We start from the raw sequence: 22,152 nt of genomic DNA, 5'->3' as shown, positions 1-22,152 counted from the left end.
GTCATTGGGGCTTTAATTTTTAGGCATCCGGGAAAAATACGGGAATTGGAAAACTGATTTCGAATGGACACCCTGTGCTTACCAAATCTGGCAGTTACTGGCACAGGATACATGTTTTACCTGTTGAAAACATGGATGAGTTTCAATTAAAATGGGACTATTGGACACGTCGAAGGCACAATTATAATCCGTGGATGCACTGGTGGTTAACCTTTGCAAAACATAAGATAAGATCTTTTTTTTCGAAGGAAAACCAAACTTAAGTATGATGAATTTCATGATCGATATAAGTATTTGTATTCGCAGCTTCGTGAAGCATACCATGCCCACACAGTTACGGATCACATTGGCGTTCAACATCGGATAACTCGATTAAAACATAAACATTGACGTGAAACATATTTTTCCAATGTTAAACTATTTGTCTTCTACCATTTGTAATGTTAAGCACAGCATTCAGCTGCTAAATAACGGTGTATTTGACAAATGTTTAGTTGGTACTACACAGCTATCATTATATGGTCGTTTTCTGTAAGAAGTGCCGTCAGCGTTCATAAGCTCCCACAGATGGTAAAATTCAAATGTTATAGCATAAAATATGCTTGTTCGCTTCGATTGAGTATGAATTCATTTTTGGGAAAAAAAATTTCTTGATTGTTGATTCTAAATACCGAATATTAACACTTCTAACTAGTGATCCATAATATGGACCAGGAAATGATTGTTTACCACGGTTATGGATCACTTCCAAATAATGTAGATTTCTACCATTTTAAGCGTTGGATTCGACATTTTCAGTCAATAGCACTAAGGATAAAACTAATAAAACATCAAGGTTTGTCAATTTCGCTTTTAAGCAGACAAAAATGGGTGGAAAACTTGGTGTGGAGCGAAACCAGTTCATGTCTCAGTTACTACAATGCAGTATCACAAAAAAAGGCATCTTACCCTTGTTTCCAGCTCTAACACTGTTTTTTTTGGCAGAAATATGTGACACATTGTTAACTTTTGCCAAATCATACAATACAGACGCATTGAGTTGAAAATCTCTTGATTTTGCGCACTGATCCGTAATATGTCACAATTTGATCCATAATATGAAAATTGATCCATAATATGGTTTTCAGAAACCGATACAATTTTTAATTTTTATGCAGTCCTATGTAAATATTACACTCAAAACAGTTTAATAACCGAAGTTCCAATTTGGAACGATTCAATTCGTGCTTTTAAATTACAATTTTTCGTTTTCCATGTCGTTTTATTGAATTTTATAGGTTGGACTCCACACTATTTGATCCATAACTGTGGGGTCATGGTACGACCGCTATTTTGGCGACCGCTCGGTACTTACAACAATGAACCTTATCAAATGTAAGATGCTACGTTTGCAAAGTGAGTTCAGCAAAATGTTCGTACATGCAAATGAAAGCTTTGTATCTGGTGAGCCAATCTCAGCATTTCATGTGGGAGAAAGTAGACGTAAAAGAAACATTATCAATCGACTCGACCTATCCGACACTGAATACATAGAAGATTCTACAGAGATAGAAAATCATGTCTACGAACACTTCTGAGAGATGTACTCTCAAAGAGAGGAAACTATCAACACCGAATTTCACATGGTCAAATGTATTCCAGACGATAGTAGGGCGAATGCAAAGTGCATGGACCCTATTTCTACGGAGGAAATTTACTTTGCCATAAAAGGAAGCGCTTCCAAAAAGAGCACTGGTCCAGATGGACTGCCGAAGGAGTTTTACGGTAAGGCCTTTGATATTATCCACGTTCATCTTAACCTCATACTAAGAGAAGCACTAAGGGGTGGATTCACCTCTGATTTCACAAACGGTGTGATAGTCCTTATTAAAAAGAAAGGTACCAATAACACACTCAAATCATATCGGCCTATTTCTCTTTTAAACGTAGACTTCAAACTATTATCTCGAATCCTGAAAACTCGGGTAGAAAGAGTGATGACGCAACATCAGTAGCTCTCAAAAATGCTCTAAGGGCCTGTTCACAAATTTCATAACGCTGAAGGGGGTGTCCTCGAAATGTTACGGTTCATACAATATTCGTAGCATATTCATACAAAAGGCGTTACGAGAGGGTTGGTGGGTGTCAAAAATGGTAATTTTTGGCGTTACAAAATTTGTGAATGAACCCTAATCACAAACGAAACATATACCAAGCCATATTGAGCTTGAAAGATCGCATAGCACACCTCCGAGAGAATAAACGTTGCGGTAAGCTAGTTTCATTCGACCTAGAGAGTGCATTCGATCGCGTCAACCGAACGTTTCTATTCGATACCATGAGCTCTCTTGGTTTTAATGCGAATCTGATACAATTGTTTTCTAAGATAGGTACTCTTTCAAACTCCCGTATATTAGTAAACGGTCATCTCTCTCGTGAGTTCCCTGTGCAGAGGTCAGTTCGTCAGGGCGACCCGATTGCTATGCATTTATTTGCCAGGATTTAAATGCAAAGCATTGCTAATAAGTAGACACTTGAAAGAGATAGAGTCGATGCCTTTCTACTCTACATACCTAGAAAACGTAGGTAACCCTCCAAACGTAAGAAGTATTCCTTCTAACTGTCTTTGTTTACAGTCAATAGTGCAGGAAGCAGCTTATTTGCCAGAGAAATTTGAAAGTCATCCCTCACCAAAATAGATTATGAACGCATTTTTGGAAAAAGTAACTATTCCGAAAATCATGCAGAAGCATCCAGAAGATTGTTGGAAACATGTTTGGTGTAGTATAGCATCCAAAACACTCAGCTCTGACAAGAGGAGCCTGTATTACATTCTAATTAACCAAAAAGTTATGCATCGTACAGATAGAGCTTATAGTTTCTCTGAATTGTTATTCTCAAACATAAATACTTCAAAAAAAGACAAAAACGATGAAATTGTTTATAAACTGTGTCAAGTTTATTAATAATGTTAATAATACTGTAGATGCTAGTGCAATCAAATTTCACCTAGAAAACCTGTAGATTATAGTTTTAAATATGAATGTAATTATACCAATGACAAATAAACGATTTTACAAAAAAAAAATCCTGAGAAAATTGAGAGAGTTTCTCGCGTATCGCTCTCTGTAAATATCATAATATACTGCACATTACGAGAGACTGTTTATCGTATACTGCTACAACTTTGATCAGATTGGGGGAATAGTAGTGCATGATAAAACCCCCGCTCAACATGCTCCAAACCTTGGGGACACTATTGTTATTGAAGGTTCGTGGATTGTTTATCGTGCCAATAAAGAAAAACACCTACCCCAACGGTAAACAAGCGAGAAAAATGGATTTTATCATCACTCTCTCTCTTTGGGGCTCTCGTTAATTTCTTCCGCTTATCGGACTTGGTACAACTTGTGATCAGTGCTGGGAATGGTAATAGTAGTAGGCTTGAATTTCGCGAAAATCACGTGGCTCTTCCCAGTTCTGTGGTTCAAAAACGTGAATCTCATCAAGTAGCCTATGTTGGGCGCATGAATTTTCTAAATCGTTAGTGTCATTGAAGGCTCTAAATGCCGGAAATGCAGCGAAAAATAGAACATTTTTCTACAGTAATTTAGGATTGCCCTTAGCAACGGGTGTTTTGCAATTTTTAAGTTTCACTGGCTTCGCTGACTATGATGGGGGTGACTCATTTTGCATAAGGACGTTTTGCATACGGACGTTTGGCATAATGGACGTTTCGTATAAAATAGTTTCATATAAGAACAGGTAGCATTTTAAAGAAGGCATATAATTCACTTTATGCCAAATGTCCATTATGCGAAACATCCATCGAATTATGCGAAACGTCCTTATGCGAAATGTCTTTATGCGAAACGTCCCTCCCCCGACTGTGATTGGCTTTGCTTGGCTACTGTAGAGTGAATTTCAGATTTTTTTCCCAACCCTGCTTGTGATACATTGACGATCGTGAACCGCAAAAGATGGGATGTTTATCTTTGCTTGCTTTGATCGTGCTTCATACTCAAATGAGAGCGAATTCTGCAATCCCTGATTATAATAAAAGTCTGGTCCATCGAGAAATTTAAAAAGTGACTTAGAGACCATGTTGTTCATGTTTAAAAAAACGTTGGAGACTTTTTTATAGATTTTCATAGATACCAAATCTTAAAATGAATCCTACTATCATGAAGGGTGAAGTCAAATTTCAACGAGAAATTGCAAACTACCACGTCAGACCAAGGAATTTGCCATGAATCTGGTCAGTAACACGTGTTGAGGATCACATCAGAAATCCAACATGAATAGAAGTTCCATACATTTACTAAGATATATTAGAAGGGAGGAACCGTTGAGGAATCTTTCGACATTGTCAAGAATCTCACAAATTACTCCACAAAAGAGTTTTGCACAAAAAAAGTCGCCAGAAAACAAACATTAAGATTTTTATATTACTAATTTACTTATTCAGAACTTTGCTCCATGTGACAGTGACCATGCTAGCTCTGGTAGCGACCAAGAAGCAATTTTTTTAGTTTAATTTGTGATTTAATGTGATACATTATGTAAGGTAAGTCAATGCTGCTACATTGATTTTTTTTTATTTGGATTCCAAGTTGTTACCAGCTCTGCAAATCGCATTGTAGCCAAAGCAAAAAATAACATAAAATTAAAACAAAAATATACAGTATCGGACATGAATTTGCAACTTTTTCGATTTTCCGTCGAAATGGTCAACTTAAAAAGGTTAGATCTTTATTGACCGATTTGACTTAAATTTTCACAGTTGTTCAGACACAGCTCAAATTTCAACGTATATTGTTGAGTGGTTTTTCTAATTATTAAAGTGATTTTTTCGACAAATTTTAATAATTGGCATAACTAAAATAAGAATGAGTAGCTTCATTGTGTCTTCAGCAAATTTGTAGATTTTGACGAGATGAACAAGTTTGCTAAAAACAGTTTTTGTGTAGGGCTTTCAAGTACTCAAATAAATCGTTTATAATTTTTCGTCCAATTTTTTTTTTGCCTATGGTTATTACTTTGGAATTTGTGGTTGGGAATCATTTTAAAAATATAGGAGTAATCGGGGCAATATGAGCCATCTATGGTGAACGTCAATGAATGCTTGGAAAAACTATCGTTCGAATGCATGTTACTCGTACTGCAGAATGTTTGCTTTCATGCAAAGTCGATAATAAAGGTCAATATGTATTTGCTTAAAAGTTTTTGAGCAAAGCATGCTTTTCCGCGTGTTCACCAACAGTTTATCAAACACATGAACACATTTTTAGCAATTCATGAGGAAATTACTGGCAAGAATTCATTTAAGGTTTTGAAGTAGAGGAACAAAACAAACTACTTGAAGCATTTGTAACAAATCTGTGGAATAAAGCGAGCAAAAATTGTCGAATTTCGATTGCAGACAACATTGTAGCGGATTAAAAACAATCGTGTATAAATTACAGAATATTCTGAAAAACAAACCCTGGCAGAACCCAAAATTCAAAAACAAGCAAAACATAGAAACTCAAGTTAAATTTGTGGGCAATTTCTGTAGAATCAAATCCTTTCTTTCACATGAACAACTCCAGAACTGATTTTTGGCGAACTCGAGACAAACCAAGTTAGATGAATGTTGCGTATAAGTATTAATAAGAAAATGATTCCATGAGTACTAAAAATATCTACATTTCAACTGAACGTTTTAAAAAACGAATTTTCGAAAACAATCATATCACTCAGACGACTCGTAATATCACATTTCATCTGTTCTACGACCCTGAAAATTACTAATTGCGTACTTAAGGCTGGTTTGCTGTTGACAAGAAAAGTAATGGCCTATATTGATGCGTGGAAAATTTCTTCCCAGAAATGGTAAAGAAATTCGCATTTTTTTTTTTATAGCAGTACGCAGTTAAGAAGAAATTTTATTTCAAATTTGGTCTCTGTAGGAATTTTCTTGACCCATTCAGTCAAGGAATTTCTTTACTTTTCTGGAGCGAAACAGCATACTGAGAATTAGATTATAAAGTGAACAGTAAATGATAATTTTTAATCGATCAAGAAATTCCTAGTCGATTCCTTGCAGAAATTTTCTACAGCGGCTCCCGTTTGAAATGACGTTTCTTTTCAATTGCGTACAGTGCATTGCGCGATTATTTACCGCGACGGCGATTTGCAAAACTTCTTAAAATGCTTGTAGATCGTTGCAGCTACTTCAAATCGTTTTGGGGGCTTCTGCGTGATTATTCCTGATTGTCCAAGGCATAACCGCGCAGAAGATACCAAAACGTTTTGAAGTAACTGCGACGATCTACAAGCGTTTTTCAAGATCGTCGGCGCGAGAATTTTTCGTGCCACGCACAATACTGCGATCAAGAAAAAGTGTTTCTTGGATGTTTTTTTTGCCTGAACTTGCCAAGAAATTACTTGTCAGCAACAGGTGGATTTTTCCTTACGGAATTACCACTGATATTACTTTTAAATAATTTATTGTCCAACAATGTTCAAGCATTCATTGGAAAAAACGATTTTTTTTTTGTATATAAATCATGGAAATAGTTGACTTAAGCTGTGGTAAACAGTGTCAAGAATTAATCAATGGAAAAATGTACACTACCCGTCAAAAGTACGGAATCGCCGCGTTGCTGCAAGCACTCAACCAAAATCTAGTGATTAATTTTTTTTAACTAAAATAAAATAATGGCAGGGGTTCAGAGACGTTGTTTTGAAGATAACCTCAAAAATACATTGATCTAGCCCCTTAGCTTTAAAGCTAGGTATGCTGTTCAGCAAATTACTTATTAGCAACAAACTGGGCTTAAACGATTTAAATCGTTATATATAGGAAATCTCTATTTATTAGATGCATATATACTTGGTGCTAAAATTCATGGACAGGTGAACTTAACTTTACGGAATCGCCACTGATATCACTACTGAATAATTTATTGCCCAACAATGTTCAAGCATTCATAAAAACACGTATTTTTGTATAGAAATAGTTGACTTAAGTCGTGGAAAACGGTATCAAGAGCATTAACATTGATTACAATGGAAAAATGTATAACTTATTTGTTGAAATTTCTAATGTTATTGTTGAAATGATATCCAGCATAATTAGTACTCACTTTTGAAGTCCTGGACGAGTTTCTGGCAAACCCTTTGAGAACTTTTTTGGTCGTTATTTCTAACCGTCTCTGGCTTATCTTCCGGAGGAATGTTAATGAGGTTCTTCCAGGAGACAGGTTCTAAAGCGGTAAACTACAGTATAAAATTCAATAGTCATTTTTTCAACAAGTCTTCATATTGATCCTGGTTTCTGCCAAAATTTATTCAAACATTTCGGCCAGAAAGTTCAGCCCACAGTCGCTTTCTTAGTTTTGCTAGAATTTTCTCCAATACTTACGCCAGATTTTTTTTTTCACATTCACCTGAATTTTTTCAAAAAGTTAACCAGCAATTTGTATCTTTCGTGACACATTGATTTACAAATCATGCTATATTTGCTTTTATAATAACAAATAGTTATTTGAGGCTTGTTCAGCTTTTCAAACACAAACAGCAAGAAATAGAACTTGCTGTTTGTGTCTGAAAAGCTGACCCAGCCTTAAATTTCATTATCAGCAGATCACGACAAAAGTGGCTTTAGTGACCATTTTTCTGAAAAAAAAAGTGGCTTTGGTGACTCACTACCAGCCCTGCATTATATCTCATATATGCAAATAGTCGAACGGGGGATATTATTAGGAAACCAATAATATTCTGCTCTTGGCCGATATTTTCGCATAATTTGCTCATGACACTACAACTGAATGTTTGAGATAGTTAATGTCAATGCTGTATAAACCTTGCTGTATAATATAAAGACTGCATATTTTGCAATATTTTTTACCTAGTTTATTTAATAGGGGGAGATCCCCCAGTACCGGACACTTAAGCCACTAAATTCATAATTCGAAAAATATTGGTTTCATGTGCTGGTGTTACCCATTTATGCCAAATATTATCATTTTTAAAGTGTACAAAAATAATTTTGAAAATATAAATATGAATTTTAACATTGCATTTTGATGATGTATTTCAGTATTGAATCGATCGATCTTGAAAGGTGGCACCCAATACCGGACACGATCTGGAAATGCCTCGAATTATGTGAATTTGAACATCATTGAATGTATTAACTATAGGAATAGTATATAATTGCCAATTCAATGCATTTGCAACATTTACAAGAACAATTTGAGTTTTTCTTAGTTTGCAAGATGTCCATCAAAAACCTCTTTCATATATGATGAAAAATGTACATTTACGATGTTGTTCTGAATGTTCATCCTTCTTAATTTTATTGCATGTTTGATACCATGATCGACGGAATCCATTGAGACACTGGTGCAATAATTACAAAGATATCATATAGCAAATCAAGCTGTCCGAAACTAGGGGACAGGAAGTGCTCAACCGAAATTGTAATTTGTTCATATTTAGTTCAATTAGTGTACAAAATACATTTATACTATCAAATAAGAATTATGTTCGAACATTCTTGCGTGTTCCAAATTCCCTCCCCTTGGTTATGTGACCTTGCCGCGATCGGAGGGCATAATCCATTAGCCCATATGATGGAAACCAAAGGCGTAGCCTGTACAGGGTGTCCGCAAATTATCCGTACAAACATTGAAGACATGGCTCTATTCAATCAAGCATAATAAATTCAATATTCTTGCGTGGTTTTAAATATTGGCTTATTATATTCTTAATAAGTAAGTTTGACACATTTTCGATATCAAATAATTGCAAAATCAACCCAAATGTATTGAGGTGTCTTAAAGGGAGCTGTTTTCCAAGCTTTGTGAGGGTAGAGAAATGTCCATAGTACTCACTGGATTTGAAACGTAAAATTCCAGTCTAACTTGAAGCCACTAACCTGTAGATTACTTCAAATAATAATAGAACGTTTGGATTCATCTCTTTTAGGTTATAGGGATGAGATATCTAGCGGCCCTCAGGAAAAACGGCTCCGAAAAATTTAAATTTGACTATCTCAGTAACAAGCTATCATTTCGAAATTTTTTAAAGTTGTGTTTTGTGTTAAAATAAAGATGTATTATAAAAGGTACATGGACATTGTTTTTTTTTTATTGTTTTCAATGCGAGATCATCTTTCCAATATTTTGCTGTTCGGATATTTTGCGGACACTCTGTAGTGGTGGTATCACATTTTAACATTTTTTGCTTAAAGCCGCGTCATAATTCATATGGCATAGACGCAATAATATCTCGGATGTGATCCAACGGACATTCTGAGTCATTGATAGAATTGATGCCCATTTCAAATAATTAATCTATTCGAAGTGAACATTAATAGTATTGGTGACGATCAGTTTGCTAACCAGAATGATCCGTAGCCACTCTTACTGTTAGCTAGCTAGATACATCGTTATCATATACGACGTAGGGAATATTACTCTGAGGAAAATGACTAGTAGATTCACAGAGTAGAAATAAGTTGGCGGTTTTAATATGGTTATTACATTGCCATAATAAGAAATACCTCTATTGTAACAACGGTATAAATAATCTAATTCCAGCTTCATTTTCGCAAAATTTACAAGTAGAAAGTAGGCGTTGTGAAGCAATGCATTTGCCAACGAAAACTGAATCTTGTAGGAGACTGCAATGGACCTATGCACGAGTTCACTATCTGACGTTTGAGCGGTGCCGTGTTATTTACGTGACCATGGCAACGAATGAATTCGGCACCGCTCAAACGTCAAATTAGTGAACTCGTGCATTGATCCATGGACCGATGCACGAGTTCACTATTTGACATTTGAGCGGTGCCGTGTTACATACGTGGCTATAGCAACGAGTGAATTCGGCACCGCTCAAACGTCAAATTAGTGAACCCGTGCATTGATCCATAGAAATCTAAGGTAACTTTACTCATAAATATTCACTATAAAAATGACTTGACTAAAAGTGACTTTTTACTTTAAGGATATATGAACGTAATGACCAATAAATACTTTTAACAATAAAAAAGAAATTAATTAGAATTACTACTAAACAGCCTAATTTTGTTAATACTCGACGACAATTGACATTTAAGACTCTAATCTTACGTAAAAGACAGGAGTAATCAGAATAGCACTTAAATGACAAATTATTCAAAACCTATTCGACTAGACAGTATTGCCAATGACACTACTACACTACTATTTCAAACAAATTCTGATGGAGCTGCTGATTTTCACAATGCTTCCTTTTCTCAGAAGCAATGGGAATATGGGTATTTTTCAAAAACTACCACGTCCTAATACGAATAAAAAATCAGTGTTCATGTGGGCACCATAGCCTAGTCCGTCTGAGTATTGGTCCTGGTAGAGGGGACACTTGGCAAAAGCCAGACCGAGGGTTCAGCCTTGACAAGTTAAGCTGTCAGGCAGCTCCAACTGAAAACCATACAAAAACAAAAACATTCTTACGCGATTCAAATTATTATTTCATATTCGAAATAATTACTAAATATGCTCAAAATAAAGACGAAACGTCATTTTTTTTTTTAATTTTCAACTTTTGTACTTTTTAAAAAAGGCATGCATATTTCAAGGATGTGTTATTCTACGCAAACATCAGTCTCCATAATAGCTTCCTTTCCTTCTAATACACCATCTTGATTGGACCATGATTTCTCAATTTTTCGAATTTGTCCGGTATTGGGTGCTGTCCGGCACTGTGGGATCTCCCCCTACTTAATGACATAATAAAAATTTGCTTGAAAAAGTTTTCAAAAAGATCAACTATGCAATGAGATATACAGTCAGGTCTCCTATTAGACACATGGTTGGGGGGCGTAATAGGAATCTACGTTATAGGAGACCCAGGGCTTATGGGATTTCATCACTTTGGGGGGTTGTTGAATATCTCGTATGCCAAAAGAGATAGCACAGTACTGTCTTCGGCGAAGTTTCAGTGCTAAGTACGATCTACCTTTAGGAGTTGAGGATCATCCTTTTAGTTGAGAACTTGGCCGGTAGAGGCGCGTTTTCTGATTTGCACTATATGAACCATGAGGGATAAGAATGCAAAATTTTGTATCATATGATATCTCTAGATCCTGATGTTTTGGAAGGTTGGTGTCTTCGGAAGAGTTGTTCAGTAGCTCAAGGGCTGACATGCGGTGGTCATTCTGATACGGAATTACGCCACCAGGCGGCGCTAGTGAGCATGGAATTTTTGTTTTGCGCATAGCTCAGCAGCCTGACCACTTAGAAAGATGGCGTCTTCGGCAAAGTTGCTCAGTATCACAAGGGCTAACATTATTTGAGCCCAAAGTTTCGAAATTTTGCCACTAGGCGGCGCTAGTGAGCAAAGAATTTTTGTTTTGCAGATTGCTCAGTAGCCTGACCACTTAGAGAGATGGCGTCTTCGGCAAAGTTGCTCAGTATCACAAGGACTAACATTATTTGAGCCGAAAATTTCGAAAATTTGCCACTAGGCGGCGCTAGTGAGCAAATAATTTTTGTTTTGCGCATAGCTCAGTAGCCTGACCACTTAGAAAGATGGCGTCTTCGGCAAAGTTGCTCAGCATCACAAGGACTAACATTATTTGAGCCCAAAGTTTCGAAATTTTGCCACTAGGCGGCGCTAGTGAGCCAAGAATTTTTGTTTTGCGGATAGCTGAGTAGCCTGACCACTTAGAAAGATGGCGTCTTCGGCAAAGTTGCTCAGTATCACAAGGGCTAACATTATTTGAGCCCAAAGTTTCGAAATTTTGCCACTAGGCGGCGCTAGTGAGCAAAGAATTTTTGTTTTGCGGATAGCTGAGTAGCCTGACCACTTAGAAAGATGGCGTCTTCGGCAAAGTTGCTCAGTATCATAAGGACTAACAGTATTTGAGCCGAAAGTTTCGAAATTTTGCCACAAGGTGGCGCTAGTGAGCAAAGAATTTTTGTTTCGCGGATAGCTCAGTAGCCTGATCACTTAAAAAGATGGCCTCTTCGGCAAAGTTGCTCAGTATCACAAGGACTTACATTATTTGAGCCGAAAGTTTCGAAAATTTGCCACTAGGCGGCGCTAGTGAGCAAAGAATTTTTGTTTTGCGGACAGCTGAGTAGCCTGACCACTTAGAAAGATGGCGTCTTCGGCAAAGTTGCTCTGTATCACAAGGACTAACATTATTTGAGCCCAAAGTTTCGAAATTTTGCCACTAGGCGACGCTAGTGAGCAATGAATTTTTGTTTCGCGCATAGCTGAGTAGCCTGACCATATATAACCTGGCCAGGCTACTGAGCTATCCGCAAAACAAAAAAATATTTGCTCTCTAGCGCCACCTAGTGGCAAAATTTCGAAACATTCGGCTCAAATAATGTTAGTCCTCGTGATACTGAGCAACTTTGCCGAAGACGCCATCTTTCTAAGTGGTCAGGCTACTCAGCTATGCGCAAAACAAAAAATCTTTGCTCACTAGCGCCGACTAGTGGCAAAATTTCGAAACTTTCGGCTCAAATAATGTTAGTCCTTGTGATACTGAGCAACTTTGCCGAAGACGCCATCTTTCTAAGTGGTCAGGCTACTGAGCTATCCGCAAAACAAAAATTCTTTGCTCACTAGCGCCGCCTAGTGGCAAAATTTCGAAACTTTCGGCTCAAATAATGTTAGTCCTCGTGATACTGAGCAACTTTGCCGAAGACGCCATCTTTCTAAGTGGTCAGGCTACTCAGCTATGCGCAAAACAAAAAATCTTTGCTCACTAGCGCCGACTAGTGGCAAAATTTCGAAACTTTCGGCTCAAATAATGTTAGTCCTCGTGATACTGAGCAACTTTGCCGAAGACGCCATCTTTCTAAGTGGTCAGGCTACTCAGCTATGCGCAAAACAAAAAATCTTTGCTCACTAGCGCCGCCTAGTGGCAAAATTTCGAAACTTTCGGCTCAAATAATGTTAGTCCTTGTGATACTGAGCAACTTTGCCGAAGACGCCATCTTTCTAAGTGGTCAGGCTACTCAGCTATGCGCAAAACAAAAAATCTTTGCTCACTAGCGCCGACTAGTGGCAAAATTTCGAAACTTTCGGCTCAAATAATGTTAGTCCTCGTGATACTGAGCAACTTTGCCGAAGACGCCATCTTTCTAAGTGGTCAGGCTACTCAGCTATGCGCAAAACAAAAAATCTTTGCTCACTAGCGCCGCCTAGTGGCAAAATTTCGAAACTTTCGGCTCAAATAATGTTAGTCCTTGTGATACTGAGCAACTTTGCCGAAGACGCCATCTTTCTAAGTGGTCAGGCTACTCAGCTATGCGCAAAACAAAAAATCTTTGCTCACTAGCGCCGACTAGTGGCAAAATTTCGAAACTTTCGGCTCAAATAATGTTAGTCCTCGTGATACTGAGCAACTTTGCCGAAGACGCCATCTTTCTAAGTGGTCAGGCTACTGAGCTATCCGCAAAACAAAAATTCTTTGCTCACTAGCGCCGCCTAGTGGCAAAATTTCGAAACTTTCGGCTCAAATAATGTTAGTCCTTGTGATACTGAGCAACTTTGCCGAAGACGCCATCTTTCTAAGTGGTCAGGCTACTCAGCTATGCGCAAAACAAAAAATCTTTGCTCACTAGCGCCGACTAGTGGCAAAATTTCGAAACTTTCGGCTCAAATAATGTTAGTCCTCGTGATACTGAGCAACTTTGCCGAAGACGCCATCTTTCTAAGTTGTCAGGCTACTCAGCTATGCGCAAAACAAAAAATCTTTGCTCACTAGCGCCGACTAGTGGCAAAATTTCGAAACTTTCGGCTCAAATAATGTTAGTCCTTGTGATACTGAGCAACTTTGCCGAAGACGCCATCTTTCTAAGTGGTCAGGCTACTGAGCTATCCGCAAAAAAAAAAATTCTTTGCTCACTAGCGCCGACTAGTGGCAAAATTTCGAAACTTTCGGCTCAAATAATGTTAGTCCTTGTGATCTTTCTAAGTGGTCAGGCTACTGAGCTATGCGCAAAACAAAAAATCTTTGCTCACTAGTGCCGCCTAGTGGCAAAATTTCGAAACTTTCGGCTCAAATAATATTAGTCCTTGTGATACTGAGCAACTTTGCCGAAAACGCCATCTCTCTAAGTGGTCAGGCTACTCAGCTGTCCGCAAAACAAAAATTCTTTGCTCACTAGCGCCGCCTAGTGGCAAAATTTCGAAACTTTGGGCTCAAATAATGTTAGTCCGTGTGATACTGAGCAACTTTGCCGAAGACGCCATCTTTCTAAGTGGTCAGGCTACTGAGCTATGCGCAAAACAAAAATTCCATGCCCACTAGCGTCGCCTGGTGGCGTAATTCCGTATCAGAATGACCACCACATGTCAGCCCTTGAGCTACTGAACAACTCTTCCGAAGACACCAACCTTCAAAAACATCAGGATTCAGAGATATCATATGTTACAAAATTTTGCATTCTTATCCCTCATGGTTCATATAGAGCAAATCAGAAAAAGCGCCCCTACCGGCCAAGTTCTCAAATAAAAGGATGATCCTCAACTCCTAAAGGTAGATCGTACTTAGTACTGAAACTTCGCCGAAGACAGTACTGTACTATCTCTTTTGGCATACGAGATATTCAACGATACCCCCCAAAGTGATGAAATCCCATAAGCCCTGGGTCTCCTATAACGTTCTGGTGTGTCTTATAGGAGTGAGCGTAATAGGAGTGCACGTTATAGGAATGCGTTTAATAGGAGACCCGACTGTACCTACTGTTTCGGATGTTTGCGACTACTTTTCGATATACACCCCTTATGGTAAAAACTAAAGTATAGTTACCCTAGCAGACTGATACAACAAATTGGAATGAGACTAATGCATGCTATAAAACGTTTGACTTTTACTGTGCGCCCTATTTTCAAGTTGCCCGTGAGAGAGAGCGAGACAGCACCAACACACGGCGCACAGTAAAAGTCAAACGAACAAAAGAATTTATGGCACGTACAGAGGCTCATTGTCGGAAACTTTGGAATAATACGCGCTTTAGTACGACGCATATTGTGGCCAAATATGAGCTCTGTTGCTTTCAAAAATACCCCACTGCCACAGTGAATCAAAAGTGTCAAGAATAGGATCCGACTCCCTACTATGAGATCATTCTTCTTCTTGGCATTAACGTCCTTACTGGGACAGAGCCTGCTTCTCAGCCTAGTGTTCTTATGAGCATTTCCACAGTTATTAACTGAGAGCTTTCTTTGCCAATGTTGCCATTTTCGCATTCGTTTATCGTGTGGATGTGGCAGGTACGATTATACTCTATGCACAGAGAAGTCAAGGAAATTTCCATTACGGAAAGATCCTGGACCGAGCGTGAATTGAACCCAGACACCTTTAGCATGGTTTGGCATTGTAGCCACAAACTCTAATCACTCGGCTAAGGAAGGCCCCACTATGAGATCATACTCCTAATAGTTACAGGTATCGTTTTTACACCTAAAAGATAGGTACTTGGACAAATTCAAGCACATAAATTACAGATGAGATATCTCTGTATGGCTTTGTACAATATCAGCAATAGCTCCCTTGAGAAGGGGATAATAAAACGATAAAATGCAAATTTTTGGGTGAACAGATCAGGACATTTGACTGGCCACTACATCTAACTTAGGCACAAATGCCGGTAAGTAAGAGATATCAGGAAACCAATAATATTCTGCTCTTAGCCGGTTTTTTTTTCGCAAACTTCGCTTACGACACAACCCAAATGTTTGAGGAACTCGATGCACAGGGAACGGGTCAATCCCACAGATAACTCAACAACAACCGATGGCAAGGTAAATTTGCATAATTAATGGATGCATAAATAGCGGCAAGGAACAACGATACAGGGAATGTAGGTATTCTTGACAGACTTTGAATGCTTCTTGTAAGACAATGTCTGTTTGCGATCGATTTTTTCGCACTTGTCATCCACTGGTGTTCTATTTGCTTATTATCAGAAATTGTATGTTCTGCATATTTATAAACCAGGTAAAATACTAGTTTTTAGAATTGAGCGCAACCTCACTGTAGGAGATTACCGAAAGTTTCGTACGTCATTACGCTTTGTCGAAACAAAGTGAGTATTTTTATCAGCGCAACAACAAAAAAATAAGATGAGCAAAGTGTCATCTTCCGATAGGATTATATAATGCAAGAAAATATCACTGATAATACTAAGGGGAAGTACGTCCGGAACTCACCTTAATCTGGACCATCTTGGAGGTGTGAAACGAGAAGCGCTGAACCGTTGCCGATGTTGACCGTCCGAGTTGCTTCAGTAGACTGAACTTGCTGGCAAAGGGCTGTACCAGAAGCGGATGCATTTAGGAACCGATGGAAGGAGTGTAGTTACACACAGGCAATAAAACACTGGAACTGCGAGGAAGCACACGCACGCGAACCTTGCACAGAACGAACTGCGATGTTTCTCCGGTTGTTGGGGGGGTGGGTGGCTTGGGGATACAATAATATGCGACTGGGCGGCAGGAGGAAATTTCGTTCCTTCTCTTGGTAGCACTGACTGGACTGACGGGATCCTGATGAGACTGATGCGAGCATGCGGATGGCTGTGTGTGTGTTTGTGATACGGAAAAGTCAAAATAAAACTTTGACACAAACACGCTCACAGTTTGCAACGCTAAGCTTTTTTCATACAACCAAACGAATGAATTTAAAAATAAAATTGGGGTTTTAACGAAATATTGTGCAGAACACTCTTGCTCACGTCGTTCACGTTCCAACTTTGATATAACTTTTTGGAAATATGTACACGCAAAAAAATTGTGCCGTAAAAACTACCATGGGGCTCTGCACAAAAATCATCATCTCTCTTTCACTCTGCCATGAAATTAGTAAACAACAAGGCCAGTAAACGTCAATATCCTATGCAAAATCATTATAGGCCTCTGCAATGTTTTGATTTTGTATGGGATTTTGACTTTTACTGGCCTTGTTGTTAACAAATTTCATGAAGGAGTGAAAAAGAGAGGTATATTTTTGTGCAGAGCTGACAAGAAAGTACTGGAAGAAATTCCGGTATATCCAGGATACTTTTCAATATTGGCTGTGCAATAGCCTGGGACACGGTTATATGAAAAATTTAGATTCTCGCTCCAGTCCACTTTTTGAATTGCATTTAGGTCCCATAACAACTGTGCAAAATTTCAGCTCGATCGGAGAAACTATATTTTAGCGCCAGCCGTTCAAAGTTTGTATGGGATTTACTATGGGAAAACTTACTTTTACAAAGAAAAATCGCCAGAGATCACCCATTGTCCTCTATAAAAATTCTGAACTCAGATCTCGATAGGTATTTCTACGATGAACAACATTGCCGAAGACCACAAAGCAATCCGATGCTTATGAAAAAAGTTATTAAGCATAGACTATTCGGAAATTTTGCCCTATTTTGTTATTATTATTATTCCTTTACGTGTTAATCAACGTCGCCTTGCCAATAGGTCTTCATTGAATAACTTTTTTCACAAGTGTCGGATTGTTTCGCGGTCTTCGGCAATATTCTTCATCGTAAAAATACCTATCGAGGTCTATGTTCAGAATTTTTATAGAGGACAATGGGCGTCCTCTGGCGATTTTTCTTTGTAAAAGTAAGTTTTCCCATAGAAAATCTCATACAAACTTTGAACGGCTGGCGCTAAAATATAGTTTCTCCGATCGAGCTGAAATTTTGCACAGTTATTATGGAACCTAAATGCAATCCAAAAAGTAGACTGGAGCGAGAATCTAAATTTTGTCCCACACTACTGTGCAAGCACTTAGAATAGAATAGAATAGAAATAATTCTGCTTTTGATTTTGTAAGAATGTTGTTCAGGATTCAATTGAAAATATTCTTATAATTCTCTAAGAAATTTTCAAAAAAATTTCTTAAAAATCTCTACTAGTATTAATTGAAACTCCTCTCCAGTAGGCGAATTCCGGCGCACATTTTCTTCGAAGAGAAGAAATTTTCTTCCATAACTCACCAGTAAGAAAATTTTCTTTCCTTCGAAGAAAATAAGCGCCGGAATTCGCCTACAGGGCTTCCTAAAATACACTCCTTGATTTTGCAAAAGTCTTGCGCCGAATTCTATATAGGATAATGGTCTTTAGGACTCCGTCAGGGTCCCACTCAAAACTCATTTTAAAACTTGTAGAATCTTGAGAAGAGATCTGTCAAAAGAAAATTAGTTATAAATCAGTGGTACAATAAATATGACTCACAATTCAAGTAGTGGCTACAATAAAAGCAGTTATTAGAAATATTTTTACACAATAAACATAATTCTTGTAAATGTCTTAAAACTGATACTTGATGGAGGTTCAAAATCATGGTCTGAAAACATGAGGTAAATTCATTTTACATAATTAATAATCTACATGATAATTCTATAACTGATTAGTGATAATACGACGCATTTTTTTTTTTACAAAATTGTACCAACAACTTTTTGATAAAAGTACTTTTTTAGAAATGCAACACTTCATTTTCAAGCAATTTAGAATTCAATAGAAGTGGAAAACTTTTGTGTTAGGTCTATTTCATAATCAAAAGAGTAATAATTTTCAAGGGGGATGCCTCTTTCCGTTCTAAGCTGAAAAATCCAAAATATCCGGCTCCTAAGCGGTAAAAACCCGCACAAGTTTCATCGAAAGCGCACAAGTTTCGATGAAACTTGTGCGGGTTTTTACCGCTTAGGAGACGGATATTTTGGATTTTTCAGCTTAGAATGGAAAGAAGCATCCCCCTTGATAATTTTGAAAAAATTCACTTTTTTATGATTTTTAACCGAGATGAGCCAGCCTCGGGCTGCAAATCTCGTTAATAAAGATAATAATAATAATGATTTTTAATATGATAAAACAATTCAAATCAATTTTCTGTCATCTCATTCTGTAGGAGGATCGGCCATTAAAAGTTCAAAAAGGAATTTTGATTTTTAGATGGCGTTTAGATCATGGTTTCGTTTGGTTGAAGTTGAAAAGTGTTGCAAGTCGCCTCGTTTGACGGTACTTGTATAAACGAGTCCGACCTGTATAGCATTTAAATTGTGTATTTAGATCATACATATGATGCATTGTTTGCATTTCATTCGAAAACATTCAATTTTTTCAAATTGCAGGGCTAGTAGCGACTGAATGTCTTGAAAATAGGAACTGTCTTGAAAATAGAGACATTTTTCCTGAACAAAAAAGAGACAAGACAAAGACTGAACTGAAACAAAAAAGAGACCGAACAGGTCTAAAAAAACGAAACCTACCAGGAATCAGGAGATAAGAGTTTGATTCTTCATGAAATCAGACCAGAAATGTCTATTTTTTAAATTCCTATTGACATTACGACAAATATTTGCAAATAATACTGCTTGTGTTTGTATGCATTTTCAATGATTTTCTCGAAGAACTTCATCAGATATTACTTTAATTATTTGCCCAAAAATTTGAATATTACCTACTCGGAAGATTTTCTCAGGTTAGGTTAGGTTTCTATATTTGAGAGATTTGAGATTTGCAGTGCAGCCCGAGGCTAGCTCATCTGTTAAATTTCTTCAGTAATTCATTTAGTGATTATTTCCCGTGGTATCCCTTCGAGAATTTTCCAAATGAATTAATCAAAGAAATTTGTTTTGGATATCTCAAGAACACAAGCTGGTTTTACCACATATAACCACAGGAATAAACTCTGACACCATCAGGAATTTCTCTAAAGATTCTTTCAGATATTTTCCAAGAAAGCCCTGAGTCCTTCCGGGTTCTATCCGGCAATTCTTTCATCGATTTTCCTAGGACATCCTCCAAATCTTCCGCTTAAAACTTCTTCAAAATTCAACCATAAGTTTCTACTTACCTACATGCCTCTAGGGACTTCTCTAAGGATATCTCTAGGAATTACTCAGAGATTTCTTTAGGAATTCCTACATTAATTCTTGAAGTTTTTTTTAAGGAAGTCTTTGAAAATTTGTCCAACTATTCTTCCAGGATGTTTTCCAGGCATTTTTCCATGGAAATGTGAATATTTTTTTTAGATATTTGAAAAATTTGTCAAGAAATAAATCTTGAGATATTTTTGAAGCAAATTTTGAACTAACCTCTGACCTCTAGTGTAAATTTTTATGAGCCGCCCTTTATGAATAAGAGTTATTAGAAGAACTTATACTAGAATTCTTGGGGAAATTTTAGCTAAATTGTTAAGATTTTCAAGAAAACGATTCAATAAAAACTTTCGGATAATAAACTGCAGCATTTTCTGAAGAAACTCCTTGAAAAAAAAGTCGAGCAAAATCCCTTAAGGTGAAACAGTTTGGAATCAATTTCTGAGATTGCACTCAAACTTCAAAGGCACAAATCTCGCGAAGGAAGCATCCAACAACAGTGTACTTTTTATTTTGGCTTTGAGCACACGCAGAAAGCTTAAAATAAGAAGATCAGAACCGATTGCAAACTATTTCCCCAGTTTAGTGCCTTTGAAAACGTGAGTAGGGGCACAAATCGGCCATTGTGCCGGCCATCTTTGGATTCCGAGATGTTTCACCTTAAGGTAACACGGGAGACCGTGTTGTTTTCCCTATCTTTTGTCTCACTCTAACAATTTCATCAAAACTTTGCAGAAGCAAATCTCGAGTTTTAGAGAACCGATGAAGCTGTAAATTGTGTGGGTTGTGCACTACATATTTTCCACATCGACGTCTCGAGCTGCCTTAAAAATGTGTAGGATGATTTTCCGGAAAACATGCTGAAGTGTTAATTTGTATGGAAACTTACAAATAAACTTTTGTATATTCCATGGGATTTTTTTGAAAAACTCTGGTTAATCTTTGTGGATTTTCTTGGAAAAAAATTCTGTATAAATCTTTGGAAGATGTCCTAGAGCAACATCTGGAAAATTTAGGTGAAGGATTAGTGGAAGCATATCTGGAGGACGTCCTAAGATAGTGTTTGTAAAATATTCAAAGTAATCATTACGTTGAAGTGCTCGAGAATTTTGCTGAAGCAAACTCTGGAGAAATTTCTTTATACATTCTTTGAAATATCGCTGGAAAAATATCTGCTGACAATTGAATGTAAGGTTCCAGATCAATCATACGTAATTCAACACTCCATTATCGCCAAGAACTAGCGCTCTAATAAAGGATTTCGGCCAGAAACCCTCAACTTCCAACATCTAGCTTCAACTGATATCGTATATATTTTTAGTTTACATGTTGTGTTCTAAACGGTTGTACATTTCCAATGCACAATCCATCACCGTCAGACCCTTTTAACGGTACAGATAGTCGGCATTGATGTTCGACGCGATTTCCGACTCCCATTTGTCGCCATTGCAGAGCAACTTTTCCTTGTTATATAGCAACTCTTCGTGCGTCTCGGTGGAGAACTCAAAGTTCGGTCCTTCCACGATGGCATCAACGGGGCAAGCCTCCTGAAAATTCGTATAAATCCAGAAAGGTTTAAGGGAGATGGCCCCATCGTAAAGATTCCCTTACCTGACAGAATCCACAGTAGATGCACTTGGTCATGTCGATATCGTACCGGGTGGTTCTACGGCTCCCATCAGCGCGCTCTTCCGCCTCAATGGTAATGGCCTGCGCCGGACAGATTGCCTCACACAGCTTACAGGCAATGCACCTCTCTTCTCCGCTGGGGTAACGCCGCAAAGCATGCTCACCACGGAAACGAGGGCTCAAAGGTCCCTTCTCGAACGGGTAGTTGATGGTGGCGGGTTCCTTGAAGATGTGAGCCAGAGTTACCGCGGCACCACGGAACAGTTCCGTCCAGAATATGGTTTGCGCGGCACGATCCGTGATGTCGGTCATCTCCATGCTCGGATCCGTGTTGTTAACGTAATAGAACTCCTGTGGCTTGATGCTGGTGGCCTTCATTGCGGCATTGGTGCAGGAGCGAGTGGTCATCATCATTGTCGGACGGATGATCCGGTTGCCTGCAGGGTTTACAATGACCGGTTGAACCGAATCAAAAATATACGTGTACTTTCCAGCAAACCACTTACCGTGTTTGGCCAAGGAGAAAATTTTCACGGCCGACATGTTCGATAAGGATTACGCGACGGGAAATATGAGAAAAGCGTTTTTTCGCTACTTTTCACGACCTGGAACTTTTTCGGCACGAAATCCGTATGAGTTTGACAGATGTTTGTTATTACGTAAG

The 22,152-nt window shown here is 38.0% G+C and overlaps 2 protein-coding genes across 2 annotated transcripts in view; both read right to left on the bottom strand.

Annotated features, from left to right (window-relative positions):
- The window catches only part of LOC5568784 (peroxiredoxin-5, mitochondrial), a 29,657-nt gene extending 13,098 nt beyond the window's left edge, over nucleotides 1-16,559 (bottom strand). The window contains exon 1 of the mRNA XM_001658099.2: nucleotides 16,189-16,559. Within this exon, the coding sequence (XP_001658149.1) occupies nucleotides 16,189-16,311 (123 nt within the window). The 5' untranslated portion in view covers nucleotides 16,312-16,559. The remainder of the gene's footprint in view (nucleotides 1-16,188) is intronic.
- Nucleotides 16,560-21,149: 4,590 nt separating this feature from the next.
- LOC110678469 (NADH-ubiquinone oxidoreductase subunit 8) lies at nucleotides 21,150-22,152 on the bottom strand. The gene is made up of 3 exons (XM_021851412.1): nucleotides 21,995-22,152; nucleotides 21,471-21,925; nucleotides 21,150-21,406 (listed from the first exon to the last, which is right to left on the bottom strand). Exons 1-3 carry the CDS (start codon nucleotides 22,029-22,031, stop codon nucleotides 21,245-21,247), a joined length of 654 nt encoding a protein of 217 aa, XP_021707104.1. The 5' UTR covers nucleotides 22,032-22,152; the 3' UTR covers nucleotides 21,150-21,244.

This window comes from Aedes aegypti, chromosome 3 (assembly GCF_002204515.2).
Source record: "Aedes aegypti strain LVP_AGWG chromosome 3, AaegL5.0 Primary Assembly, whole genome shotgun sequence".
NCBI lineage: Eukaryota > Metazoa > Arthropoda > Insecta > Diptera > Culicidae > Aedes > Aedes aegypti.
This window is presented reverse-complemented; position numbering and strand designations above follow the sequence as displayed.